At 52.3% G+C, this 12,621-nt stretch overlaps 2 protein-coding genes across 3 annotated transcripts; one reads left to right on the top strand and one right to left on the bottom strand.

Annotated features, from left to right (window-relative positions):
- The first annotated feature begins 7,696 nt into the window (after positions 1–7,696).
- Positions 7,697–9,536, top strand: LOC136512879 (aspartic proteinase NANA, chloroplast-like). The gene is made up of 2 exons (XM_066506889.1): positions 7,697–8,227; positions 8,317–9,536. Exons 1-2 carry the CDS (start codon positions 7,719–7,721, stop codon positions 9,128–9,130), a joined length of 1,323 nt encoding a protein of 440 aa, XP_066362986.1. The 5' UTR covers positions 7,697–7,718; the 3' UTR covers positions 9,131–9,536.
- A 128-nt stretch (positions 9,537–9,664) lies between these two features.
- On the bottom strand, positions 9,665–12,000 carry LOC136512880 (large ribosomal subunit protein eL43z). 2 transcript variants are annotated; one of them, XM_066506891.1, is made up of 5 exons: positions 11,808–12,000; positions 10,754–10,793; positions 10,568–10,656; positions 10,003–10,085; positions 9,665–9,910 (listed from the first exon to the last, which is right to left on the bottom strand). In XM_066506891.1, the coding sequence occupies exons 1-5, from the start codon at positions 11,808–11,810 to the stop codon at positions 9,847–9,849; spliced, it is 279 nt and encodes a 92-aa protein (XP_066362988.1). In that variant the 5' UTR covers positions 11,811–12,000; the 3' UTR covers positions 9,665–9,846. The 2 variants fall into 2 exon arrangements, with proteins under 2 accessions (XP_066362988.1, XP_066362987.1); XM_066506890.1 differs by lacking the exon at positions 11,808–12,000 and having other exon boundaries at positions 10,754–10,805.
- Positions 12,001–12,621: the final 621 nt, after the last annotated feature.

The raw sequence follows: 12,621 nt of genomic DNA, 5'->3' as shown, positions 1-12,621 counted from the left end.
CGGGAGAGGCTTGCCGAGAGGCACATCAGAGACCCACTTGCACGTGGGGAAGGCCCGAGGCTATCCACGGAGTTACCCGACCGGGAGCTTGGCCCTTGTGAGGGATTCCTTGCGAGGGGCTCCAACGAGGACTAGGGGGAAGCTTGCGCGCTTCTCGATACCTCGGTAAAGATACCGGAGTCGTCGACGGGAGTTTGCATATCTCTACCTTGCTCTTTAGCTTCCACACTTACATTGATTACATTACTTCTATTGTGGTAGAGATAGCAATACATTAGCAAAACCGTAGTTGCACATTTAGATAGTTTATCTTTTCCATAGGTTTTGCTAAGGGTAGAAAAAGAGGCCATAATTTAGAGTTAGAATTTTAAGTTGCCTAATTCACCCCCCCTCTTAGGCGTCACAGTCCCTTCAACAGTGACCAACGTGATCCGACCGGGCGCCTACCGGCTGAAGGATGACAACAGCAACATTCTCACCAACACATGGAACATCGAACAGTTACGTCATTTCTTTCAATAAAACTTAGTTTTACCTGTTCTTTCCATTCAACGTTTGTGCCTACAGCACCCCAGCCCAAGCACTCTCGGCCTGGGTCGCTTGGGGGCTCCAAGGGGGTGCGATACCACACTCCCTTTTTACTATCATATAGTGATACTTTTCGCCCAAACAAAAGGGCGTCGCCCAAATGAAAGGGCATTCCGTTCCTTTGATTACCCTACGTAACTTGCATTTTAACCTCCCGACCGATCACACCCCGCCACGACCTATGATTATGAGCAGCTGAGCCTCACGAGCCACGCCCAGGTTCTTCAAGTTGCAACCTATAGGTTAACGGGTAGGTGCGAAAAAGAAAGGACAAGAAACTAAGCTACGCAGGGGTAAAAATAAGGGCAGATGGGACAAGCTTCCCCTCACGAGTGATTTCATCACAAAATGAACTCAAAATATTCACGAATGTAAAACTATTCACATAGGAGCTCCCACATGAACTGACTATTTCTACTTTAAACTCTATTATGGCCGCCCGACGGCATTGGCTGACAGTACAGTCGACGAGGATGAAGGCAGCTCGCTTCCAGTCAAGATGACGTTCGGCTCTGTTGGGGGCGGGACGACGCTCGCCTTCGACCCGGTCTCCACTCCCTCCATAGGTTGGATGACATCTTCCCGGCGCACGTCTTCAGCCACACTCAAACGGTGAGCCTCCATCACCCACTGCATGGTGACTTGCTCAGCGACCATCTGTGCATATGGCACCAAACTCTCCCCTAGCGCATGGATTTCATCTGCGCTCTAGCCATCGGCGTATCCTCTACAGATGGCCATGAAGTCCAGATCAGGATGATGGGTCGCCACCCAGGTAAACACCCCTGACGTCCCATAGAACATGACGTCGAAGATGAGCGCCCGAACTTCGTTCGGGACCTCCACCAGCTGGACGGCGGGTGTACTAGCACTCGGTCCTGACCCAAACACCTCGAAGACGACCACCTATGTGATGTTATGAATCTAGTTGAGCTCTTCCTCAAGAGCACGTCACTCCTCAAGGGACTGGGCTAGCACCTCCGTACCCTGACCGATTGCCGCTTTGGCCGTCTCTAGCTCTTGCTTCAGAGAGCCGATCTTTCCACCCAGTTCTGGAAAAAGACGACAAATTCAGAAGCAAAGGATAGGAAAAATCAAGGCATCAACTGAGGGAGGAACATATATGTACCAAGGTGGGTGCTTTCAAGAATGGAGAGCCCTTCCTCTTGCTGGGTCACCCTCTCGAGCAGTTGAACGTTCGACTCCTCTGCCCTGAGCATCTTTCCCCGGAGCGCAACTGCTTCTTGTTCGGCGTCCGTCCAGGCTTTCTGCTCTACCTCCAGAGCCTCTAGGGACTTTTGAAGTGCTGCCTCGGTCTCTACCAAGTGGACCTTTGCCACATTGAGTTCCTGCTCGGCAGTAGTCACTCGCTCGACCGCACGTAGTTCCGCTGCCCGTGCTCCTGTCGCCTCGACCGCCCGATCTTGGGACTCACGATGGGCGGACTCAAGCTAGTGCCTGAGCTCATTGACCCGCCACGACGCCGTTGCTTCCTGCTCCATTCGACCATGCTCTTCTCGAAGAAATTGGGACTTACGGATCGACATCATCTCCAGATCCTGTGAGACAAGGAGGCATGCTAAGACAACCATTGAAAGGCCAAGGAGTCAAGGACAACACCAAAAACGCAGAGAACTTACCTCTACAATGTGTGGCAGGTCGACTATCATGGCCTGATGGATGAGCTCAACCCTCTCTAAGGCCTCCTTGAGCCTTGCCTTGGTAAGGGAGAGATCGGACTACATCGATAGTCCTCTCTCCCCGAGCAGGTGCTAGAGCTTCACCTCCTCCTCATCATGAAGGACGAATTGGGCCTTTCATGGCTCATTAGGGAAAGGCCACACTAGCTCATGAGTTGCCCCCAACCCGCTAGAAGATCCAGCCATCGCAATATCATGCGATGACTGGATCATCACCAACTCCCACGACGGCGAGATGGCTGGCGGTTCCACCCCAGTGTCTTGCTCATCGAAGAAGGGGATGTCCATCACCAGGACTCCATGGCTCGCCACCGGCTGCTCTACCTCTGGCCTGGCCATGGTTCCTCCGGACCCCTCTAGCTCTGACCAGGCGGGCGAACCGTGCGCTCCTCCACCGGGCGAGGCTAGGAGCTCGATTTCCCTCCTTTCCTTCTCTGCAGCCACTAGGGGAGGGACCATAAGAGTCACCTTCGAACCAACCTTCGCCATCACCATGGGGATCATCGCCCTCACCGCCGCCGCTGCTGCCGCCATGCTCACGACCGGCCGGGAAGATGCAACCCCTAGTAAGGAAGGTCGCACCGCTGCCAGCCTGCTTCCTCCACCGCTCGTTGTGACCCACTGCAGGCTGGGTTTCCACTCTTCTCGCATGGGAGGTGGGGAGATTCCTAGTCTCGCCAGCCCCTGGCTACTTTCAAAAAAGCATAGGTTAGTCACACTTAAAAACTCAGCTATGAGAACAGGAGGGAGTATGAATGCATACCTAGACGACAGCGGTAGAGCCCTAAAGCCCCGACTGGCTGACGACGAGCCGACCGGATGAGGACCGCTCGTGGGTCATGACCCACGCCCCCTCGTATCGGCCGAGGAATGAGCCGACCTGACCGATCCCCGATCGGCCCTCGAACGGCCGCAACATCTAGCTTGTGGCGAAACCACCGGAGCAACTAGCGGGGCATCTCCCCATTGGGGGTCATGAACACGCACCGACCCTGATGATGTAAAGGAACGATCATGTCCCCCAGACTGACCAGCGTGGTCCACCACACTTGGAGCAGGGGGGGCGTGAAGCCGATGATGCCTCTGAGGGCACGGTGACTGCTCCTGCTTTGCCTCTCGTTTGAGGGTGGGGTCTTTGCTCACGGCACGCTTCCTTGACTCAAGAATGTTGCCATGGGTCTCCGTATCATGCCCGCCACCGACGGATGCGGCCATAGGCTCATGGTGCTCCACTAAGGTCACAACAGCGCCCCTGTCTCCTTCGTCCTTGGAGGCACTCACATCGCCACCCATCTCCGTGGCTCTGACTAGAGCTCTGCCTCCACGTCGCTCCAGCTCTCGCCCCATGGACCCACCGACTAATCTCCTTCTCCTTTTTGAACCTCCTCCGGGCCTTCTCAGCTTTCTTCTTCTTCTTAGCAAGCGCCGCCTCCCTCTGGGCAGCTTATTGAGCTATGCCCTCTGGCCCCCTCAGAAGATGCTGTCGGGATTTATAGCCCGCGAGGCCACGAGTCCCTTTCAAAACAAGCAACTCGAAATCAATCAAAACATAAAAAATAAGGAGGATAATGGTCATGGGGAAAAAACATACCAAATTGCACGGCTTCGCGCGCGTGCAGAGGCCCGAGCGTCCCTTCGAGGGAGTCTTTATGCCTCAACTGCAGCACCCAATCAAGTCGACTCCAGACTTCATCCTTCGGCAACTCCTTCGGCGACGCACGGTCAGGATCCATCGGGCCAGAGTACTCCCACATCGGCCGCGTTCTCTCCACCAACGGGGTGACCCGATGGCGGAAGAAGGTATGGAAGACCCATAACCCATTGAGGCCATGCTACACAAGCTTCTGAAGCTCCGTCTCGATAACCTCCAACTTATTCTGCTGACCAGCGGGACTCCATGACCAGCTCTCCCTCTTCTCTGGCCTTTTTTCGGTGAACTTCGGGAATGGCGCCTCCGCCGGGTTCCTAATGTAGAACCACTCGCCGTGCCACCCCTAGTTGGAGTCATAGGGGGAGTACGCAGGGTAGGGGGCCGATGACTTCAGCTTCTTCTACAAGGCGAATCCCCCAACCGGCATGATTCTGGGTGGCTTCCCCTCGGACAGGGCTCGCCCACTGAAGACCCACCGGAAGATGTCCACGTGCGGCTCTATCCCAAGGAAGGCCTCGCAAACGGTGATGAAGCTGATGATGTGCAGCACCCCAGTCAGGTTGAGGTGCTGTAACTCCAGACCCCACTCGTTGAGGAGCCCACGCAGGAACTAGTGCGCGGGATACCCGAGCCCGTGCTCATGGAAGACAAGGAAGGATACAACCTCATCAGCTTAGGGTTACGGAACAACCTCCCCTGGCACAGGAGCCCTCCAATGCGCCACCTCCTTTGATGGGAGCAACCCCTTCTAGGTGAAGGCGGTCAACACCTCCTCATCCGCATTGGAAGGCCTCCAGTTTGACATCGTGCCTCGGATTTACGAATGAATCTGTGAGTTCTCCTCTCCCTCGTTTACCCTCCTCTCTCCTAGAAATCACCACGGCACATGAACGAACTTGGCGAAAGGGAGGAAGAAGGAACGACAATGGTTGAAGGAAGGCAAAAGAATGGAAGGAAAATCCTCCCCTTCCCCCTATTTAATGCGGGAAGGCATGCAGCAGGACATGGCCCCTAGCTGATGGGACGCGCCCTGCCTGGCGAAACATCGCCTAGTTAATGGGATGTGGCCTGGGGAGGGCCCACCACTACCACAACCCGGGTGCATGAAACAAGGCGCAACCGCACGCAAACGACCCTCCACCTTCCTAGGCGGGGTTTGGAAGGGCCTACCAACCGAATCTCCATCGAGGAGAGGCCAATGGGTCACCCGAGTCGATCGGACGGCTCGGGCGACTGCCGAGAGATAGGTAGGGAGCAGTGGGATGCCCCATGCGGGTTATGCCAACTCCGTCATGAACGATGGGCCCAGATTCCATTCGAACATATCCGATAAGAGCTCCCCGAACCCGTCACTCGAGCCATCGAGGTAACTTTACCAAACCCCCTTTTTGTTTTCTAGTGCATGATCATTCATTCATCAATTCTCATGCATGCATTCATACATTCATCCCATATATCCAAGTATTGCATATGCAATTGTTGCATCACAATGCTTCGCATTGCGTCATGAAGTGGTAGTCACCCTATTCGATATGAGCAACGACCGACCGGGGTTCAAAGGCTAGCCCACGAAGGGCTCAAGGCCACCTCGCGTCAAACAGAGCCAGGAGAGAAAAACGTAGATGAGCCCTAACGACCCTCGCTTGATCCGCTCAGAAGCGGACAGGGTCATCTTAACCTTCTTGTTCTATCCTGACCTCGAGCCATGCCCACAGAATCTCCATCGAGGGGAGGCCAGCGGGCCTCCTGAGTCGGTCTCTAGAATGGCTTGGGCATCTGTCAGAAGGCGGGTTAAGGAGCAGTGGAATGCCACATGAGGGCTATGCCGACCCCATTATGAACAACGGACCCAGATTCCACTCGGACGTACCCGTTATTAAGCTCACCGAGCATGTCACTCGAGCCATCGAGGCAAGAGACGTTAGCTCAACCCCTCCGGTTGCGGAAACCGTGGACGAGGTAACGCACGAAACTAGACCGACCCCTCGGCCACGCCCGACACTTGGGTTGGCGCCCGACCCATGGGGTGGCGCTCTGTCTCGCCTGACCCCTCGGCTGCACCCGACACTTGGGTTCGCGCTATGTCTCAACCAACCCCTCGGCCACGCTCGACACTTGGGTTGGCGCTCCGTCTCGCCCGACCCCTCGGCCGCACCCGACACTTGGGTTGGCGCTCCGCATCGCTCGACTCCTCGGCCGCGCCTGATACTTGGGTTGGCGCTACGTCTCGCCTGACCCCTCAGCCGCAGGCTCTGCCTCACCCGACACTTGGGTTCACGCTCCATCTCGTCCTGCGGCGACCCATAATCTTACACCCACCGGATGTGCTCGCAAAACGAGTATCAACAACCCCTTCATGACTTCACAGAAGTCCCAAAAGGGCTTGGGGCTCCTGTCAGGTTCATAAATCCGGGGTCCCCAATGGACCTACTTTCCTGCAAAAACTTGGTCCAGACGGCATAGCGACAACGCTTGCCTCCCAGGCCGACCCAGATACATAATGACATGCCAGGACAACGATTCGGTCCCCGACCGGAAGGCCTGGCCAAAATGGGACCACAGTCCGACTCTAACCTCCTTTTCCGACCGGGGATACGCCGAACCTCTGCTTGAGGCTCTTCCCCGACCGACACGGTCGGAGCCGACTGGGAACGACCGACCGGGGACGCCCGCTCGGTGAGGACCCAGGGATCAGGAGGAGCAAATAAGGTAAGGCACTCAAGTCAACCGTAATACCGAGGACCGTACTCTGCCATGCCCTGCGCACCTGTAGGACGGTGCCACCAGGCCATGCTAGACAGGCACTATGCAACCTTCCAGACAAGTTAGAGCACAAACAGTATTGTAGGCGTCGACGTTTGCCATACCAGGCAAACACGGTAGACCCTACCACATGCGTCTGGACATAAACAGTATTGTTGGCGCCGACGACCGTCTCATACCCGACAGCGTGGGCAACAAGACTAGGTAACACATGCATCAATTCTCTCTTTCTTTGACTTGTAAAGCCATCCCCTTCGACTATAAAAGAGGATGCGCTCTCTCCTCTCTGGGGACGTTCTTTCTGGCTCTGGACAACTTGAGCATTCGAACAGCTCAACGGTTCTAGAACCCAACAGCTACACAAAGCATACGCTCCAATACTTAGCGTACGTTAGAGCACCCGTCACTCTGGCCGCTTAGGTTTAGAGTCCGATCAGGCCTTTAACACCCCCTTCTTATTTCTACTCGTTTGTAATCTCACAGCAAACTTCGAGCACCTGGGCTCAGCAATAAAGTCACCGATCGACTGAAACTGGGCGTAGGGCACATTGTCCGAACCGGTATAAATCCTGTGTCATTGAGTGTTAGGCCACATCCGATCACAACGCACGACAAAACTATAAATATTTACTTGTTGGTCACTTTTCGCACCGACATTTTACATATCTGTCGGCCTCAACTCTTAAGATTTGTCGGTCTGGCTTTTTTTTTTAAATGTTCGTGGAGACATAATTGAAGATATAAATTACCAAGAAAGGTGAAGATTACTTTAGGTATCTCATGACTTGCCACGCCAAAGGAATACCATCCATTGGATATAGTTTGCTTGCTGTAAATAGGGCCCGTCAATAATGCCACAACGCCGCAAGCCCGCAAATGGCATGCATTTCTTCTGCTTTGCCATATTTAGGCCACACCAAAGCTAGCTTCTGTTCCGCAAATTTATGATGCTATCTGCCATTGCCGTTGTGCGTGGGAACGACGTGAAGGGAGAGCAAGGAGCCAAGGACGACGAAATGGCCTTGCGCGGCAACCTGCTCGTGTCGCTCCTGTTGGTCGCCGCGGCGGCCGCCGCGAGCGGTAAGTCCGCGAGGCTCGATCTTGTCCCCGCTGCGCCGGGAGCGCCTTTAGCCTCGCGGGTGAGGGACGACCAGCGCCGGCACTTGTACATCTCCGCCCGTCTCCGGTCGCGCCACGGCGGAAGCCGGAGGGTTGCCGCGGAGGTGGCGTCGTCGTCTGCGGTCTCCTTGCCTATGTCGTCGGGGGCCTACTCCGGCACAGGGCAGTACTTCGTAAAGCTCCTCGTGGGAACGCCCGCGCAGGAGTTCACGCTGGTGGCGGACACCGGCAGCGACCTCACCTGGGTCAAGTGCGCCGGCTCCTCACCGTCGGGTCGCGTGTTCCGACCAAAGGTCTCCAAGTCGTGGGCGCCCATCGTGTGTTCGTCCGACACGTGCAAGTTGGACGTGCCCTTCTCCCTCGCCAACTGCTCCTCGTCGGCCAGCCCTTGCTCCTACGATTACCGGTCAATACCACCACCATTACGCGCCATTGTCCATGCATGCATCACTTCTTCCTGCCAATGCCACCACCAACTGTGTGCATGCGTGGCAGGTACAAGGAAGGATCGGCGGGGGCGCGCGGCATCGTGGGCACCGAGTCGGCGACCATCGCGCTGCCCGGCGGCAAGGTGGCGCAGCTGAAAGGCGTGGTCTTGGGTTGCTCCTCCTCGCATGACGGCCAGAGCTTCCGGTCAGCAGACGGCGTGCTGAGCCTGGGGAACGCCAAGATCTCCTTCGCGACCCGCGCCGCCGAGCGCTTCGGTGGCAGCTTCTCCTACTGCCTCGTCGACCACCTCGCCCCGCGCAACGCCACCGGGTACCTCGCCTTCGGCCCAGGGCAAGTGCCCCGGACCCCGGCGACCCAGACGAAGCTGTTCCTGGACCCCCAGATGCCCTTCTACGGCGTGAAGGTCGACGCCATCCACGTGGCCGGCAAGGCCCTCGACATCCCCGCCGAGGTGTGGGACGCCAAGAGCGGCGGCGTGATCCTCGACTCCGGCAACACCCTCACGGTCCTCGCCGCCCCGGCGTACAAGGCCGTGGTCACCTCCCTGAGCAGGCACCTGGACGGGGTCCCCAAAGTGAGCTTCCCCCCGTTCGAGCACTGCTACAACTGGACGGCACGGCGACCGGGAGCGCCGGAGATCCCAAAGCTGGCGGTGCAGTTCGCCGGGTCGGCGCGGCTGGAGCCACCGGCGAAGAGCTACGTCATCGACGTGAAACCGGGCGTGAAGTGCATCGGGGTGCAGGAGGGCGAGTGGCCCGGCGTGTCGGTCATAGGCAACATCATGCAGCAAGAGCACCTCTGGGAATTCGACCTCAAGAACATGCAGGTCAGGTTCAAGCAGTCGAACTGCACCCGATGATCATAAAGCTGAACTTGATGGTTTTGTAAGAGCATTCGAACGGAAAATTTCGTTTTCTGAAGATAAAAAATTATTAGAAAACGAAAATGATGAAAATGCTCAGCATAAATCAAGTTTCTGCAAGCGGGCTCGAGCTTGGTTGGCTAGCTCGTGTTAGAGTTGAGCTAGCAACCACGGTTCGAATCCCCCGTGTGCGCACCATTAAGCCATCTCATATGGCCCGGGTTTCGACCCTATTAGTTTTTTTTTAAATCAAGTTTCTGCATGAGATACATACAGATATTCTGGGCGATTTGCTATCCTTGCATCAAACCTATTAGTACGCGCTTGACAAATGCTGTAACAGCACCGAAATGTACCGTTGGTAATCAACAATTTGGCCGCCGGGGGCCGTGATTTTTTTCCCTTGCTTGTACATAAACACCTCTGTTTCTCTCTATCTTCTGCCATTGCTCTCAATGCTAGCAGCAGCTAAGCACCACCAGAACCATCAAAGAACATCAAAGTTGTTCGGCAGCACAAGAAAGCATACAATTACGGAAGTACTTGCATACCATCGATTTAGCATGAAAAACCAAATAGTACAAAGTATCAAGGTCACTAAAGAAAGGACATTTCTTCTTGTTCATTTGGCTAAATAGGCAAATCACAACATCATAATTCACGACTCTTGGCTGAACTACAAAATCCAGGTACCCTTTTCAAACTGCCCATACTCATGCTTCGGTCTGCTCCCGCAGGCGCCGGATTGTGCTTCTGACAGTGACCGCACTAGCAGTGCTGGAAATGCAAAGTGACAAATCAGAAAACACATGACGACTAGAGACACAGAAAACTCAATATAAACAGAGTAACTGGACATCATCACATACTTCATGGTGTAGGCGCCACCGGCCTTAACCTTCCCACAGTCCTTGCATCCCCAGATACCAACTGCTTTCCTCTTCACAGCAAACTGTTATAAAGTATTGCAATACAAAAGACAATGGCACAAGTAAGAATCAAAAAGCAAATGGAAAGAAACATGGTATGGAATTCATAAAGGAGTTTCATTAAAACCATTTAAAACAGAAAAGGTCTAGCAAGGTATCTTGACATTAACCGACTATCTAGTAGAATGATAGAATTCAGATAAGGCGGGAACTATCTCAGAAATGCCATAACATGGATATGGCTATATGGAAGACGGTCACAATTTGATATTGCAGATAGCAGTGAACATATTTAACCAAGTCACTATTCATGTTGTCATCCCAAAAAGAGGAGATACTACTATACTAGATTAAGTCAATAGCACATAATTGTTTAAAGAAAACAACAGTGCATCTTCAAAATGGCAAACAAGCAATAAACGACACACAACAAATGCATAGTAAATGAGCCACCAGTTTGTCATGTGACTATCAAAGCAAGGCATCACAAAATCGTTGAGTTTACCTTGCCACAGAACTCACAGAAGTACTTGGAGTGCTGGGAGACCTCCATCTTCTTGATCTGTTTACGTAAACTGGCACCATACCTGGTACCTATGTAACAGCAATAACAAAAGAGTTATAAACCAGAATACAATGGTAAGAACATGAGATCGCAAAACAATGAGTAAAGATAGTCCAGTGTCTGTACCATATTTGCCAACGATTCCTGCCTTCTTGGTACGCTTCGTCTGCAAAACCATCACAGAACATAAAAAATAAAAAATCATGTACAGATACCTACAATACTCTGCATTGGTTAACATGATATATTGCATAGACAGAAGAGGGAACCGGTAAACCAGTTTATACCAGCACAACTCAACTGATGCAAATTAATTTCGACTGCCCAAAATTAGGAGGGGAACGGATCGTGTGCAAACTAAGCTTCCCGTGTAAACATGTAAACTAGCGACGTGGGCTCTAGGATCGTGATCTGATGGCTCCTGAGAGAGGTGGGAAAATCTACGAAACGGTGGGATGCTGCGGGCGTTTAAGTGCAAATATTTCCCACCTCTCTCAGGAGCCATCAGATCACGATCCTAGAACCCACGTCGATAGTTTACATGTTTACACGGGAAGCTTAGTTTGCACACGATCCGTTCCCAATTAGGAGATGGTAAACAATAGTTAAGATCTAGTTGGAAAGTTTAAGCTTTTCGAGTGGAATGATAATTATTACTCAAAGCATGTATCTGAAGAAAGCACAATATTCTTACTACTTCAGTAACCTATTCAACTATACACTGGTAGTTGTTTAGTTATTTAGTGCCTGTACCGATCATTTAGAGCTTGTTTGGCTGCACTTCAATCCACTCCAATCCACATGTATCAGGATTGGGTGGAAAATTCACTAGTTTTCCACACCAATTCATCCCAATACATGTAGATTGGGGTGGATTAGAGTGCACCCAAACACGGCCTTAGGTGGTCGAAATGGACTGTCCGACCGGCAACAATATTGTGACAAACATTTTAATAAGAAACAACATAATAGTGCAGATTTCGAAATCCCACGGTCAGACTATGAACCTGACGATTCCTGACAGCTACGGAAAGCACTAGCAGGCTAAATAAGTAGGGAGTACAATTAGTTATTTGATCAGGATTTCTCGAAGATGCTAGTTAATTGGGTTAAGGATTTCTCGATGCCGACCATAATCAAGACAGCCCAAGAGTAAACAACTTTTCACAAAGCGACGTACCATCTCGTCGGCGAGAAAGTGGCGGGCGTCACCGGAAGGGAGAGCAGGAAGGCGTCGCCGGAAGCGAGAGGTCTCGAGTCTCGTGGGGGAGGCGGCGCGGGCGAGGTTATGTGGATGCGGCTAGGGTTTTCCTCGGGCTCTTCTGGTCGACCGCCGGCAGACTGGGATAGTAAATTTTGGGCCAGAGTTCTGGCGGCCCGATGTTTGCAAGGCCTGTAACATAGCATACTTTGAGGCCCCAAAAGAAGGTGCGTGTTATGGTCCGGCTGACCACCCCACGATTTTTTTATTTCTATATATTTTTAATAAATTGTTTTTTTTCAGAAATATTTGTCCAAACCAAAAAAAAATTGCAAAGCTGTACTACTTTTTTTTGTGAGAAAAAAGAGAAGCTTTATTAGCTAGCCATCGACAAATTACAATCGACTTGAAGGAAGGGCAAAGCGCACGCATGCACTTGTCCTGGCCAAGCGGTAGAATGTTTACAACGTCTAGCTAAAGAAGCTAAGGCATTTGCTACTTAATTGCACTCTCTTTTTACTTGGGAACACTTCCACTCATTAAAGCTATACTACTAATACCGTCGATTGAACAAGAGGGAAGTATTTACTTACGTGTAGTTCAATTGATGGAGTCTTTTCTCTGGTAGCTCATCTCAAAAGATTCATAACTTTTACATATGAACTGAGATGAGAATAAAATATATATCGAAATCATAGAGAAAAAAGAGGTATGCAACTCTATAGTTCATGGTTTTTTTTATTTAAGGTTGTTTTTATGTCTAAAAATAATTGTAGGATCTCTGGTTGGCCTA

This window comes from Miscanthus floridulus, chromosome 16, assembly GCF_019320115.1.
Source record: "Miscanthus floridulus cultivar M001 chromosome 16, ASM1932011v1, whole genome shotgun sequence".
Taxonomy (NCBI): domain Eukaryota; kingdom Viridiplantae; phylum Streptophyta; class Magnoliopsida; order Poales; family Poaceae; genus Miscanthus; species Miscanthus floridulus.
The sequence above is the reverse complement of the archived record's forward strand: the minus strand, read 5'-3'. Positions and strand labels throughout refer to the sequence as shown.

Excerpts from the sequence above, each read along its gene's own strand:
- LOC136512879 (XM_066506889.1), top strand. The coding sequence starts at position 7,719 with ATGGCCTTGCGCGGCAACCTGCTCGTGTCGCTCCTGTTGGTCGCCGCG. Across the intron at positions 8,228-8,316 it reads CCTTGCTCCTACGATTACCG|GTACAAGGAAGGATCGGCGG; the intron begins GTCAATACCACC and ends CATGCGTGGCAG.
- LOC136512880 (XM_066506890.1), bottom strand. The coding sequence starts at position 10,805 with ATGGTTTTGCAGACGAAGCGTACCAAGAAGGCAGGAATCGTTGGCAAA. Across the intron at positions 10,086-10,567 it reads TCTGTGAGTTCTGTGGCAAG|TTTGCTGTGAAGAGGAAAGC; the intron begins GTAAACTCAACG and ends ACTTTATAACAG. Across the intron at positions 9,911-10,002 it reads GGTGGCGCCTACACCATGAA|CACTGCTAGTGCGGTCACTG; the intron begins GTATGTGATGAT and ends TTGCATTTCCAG.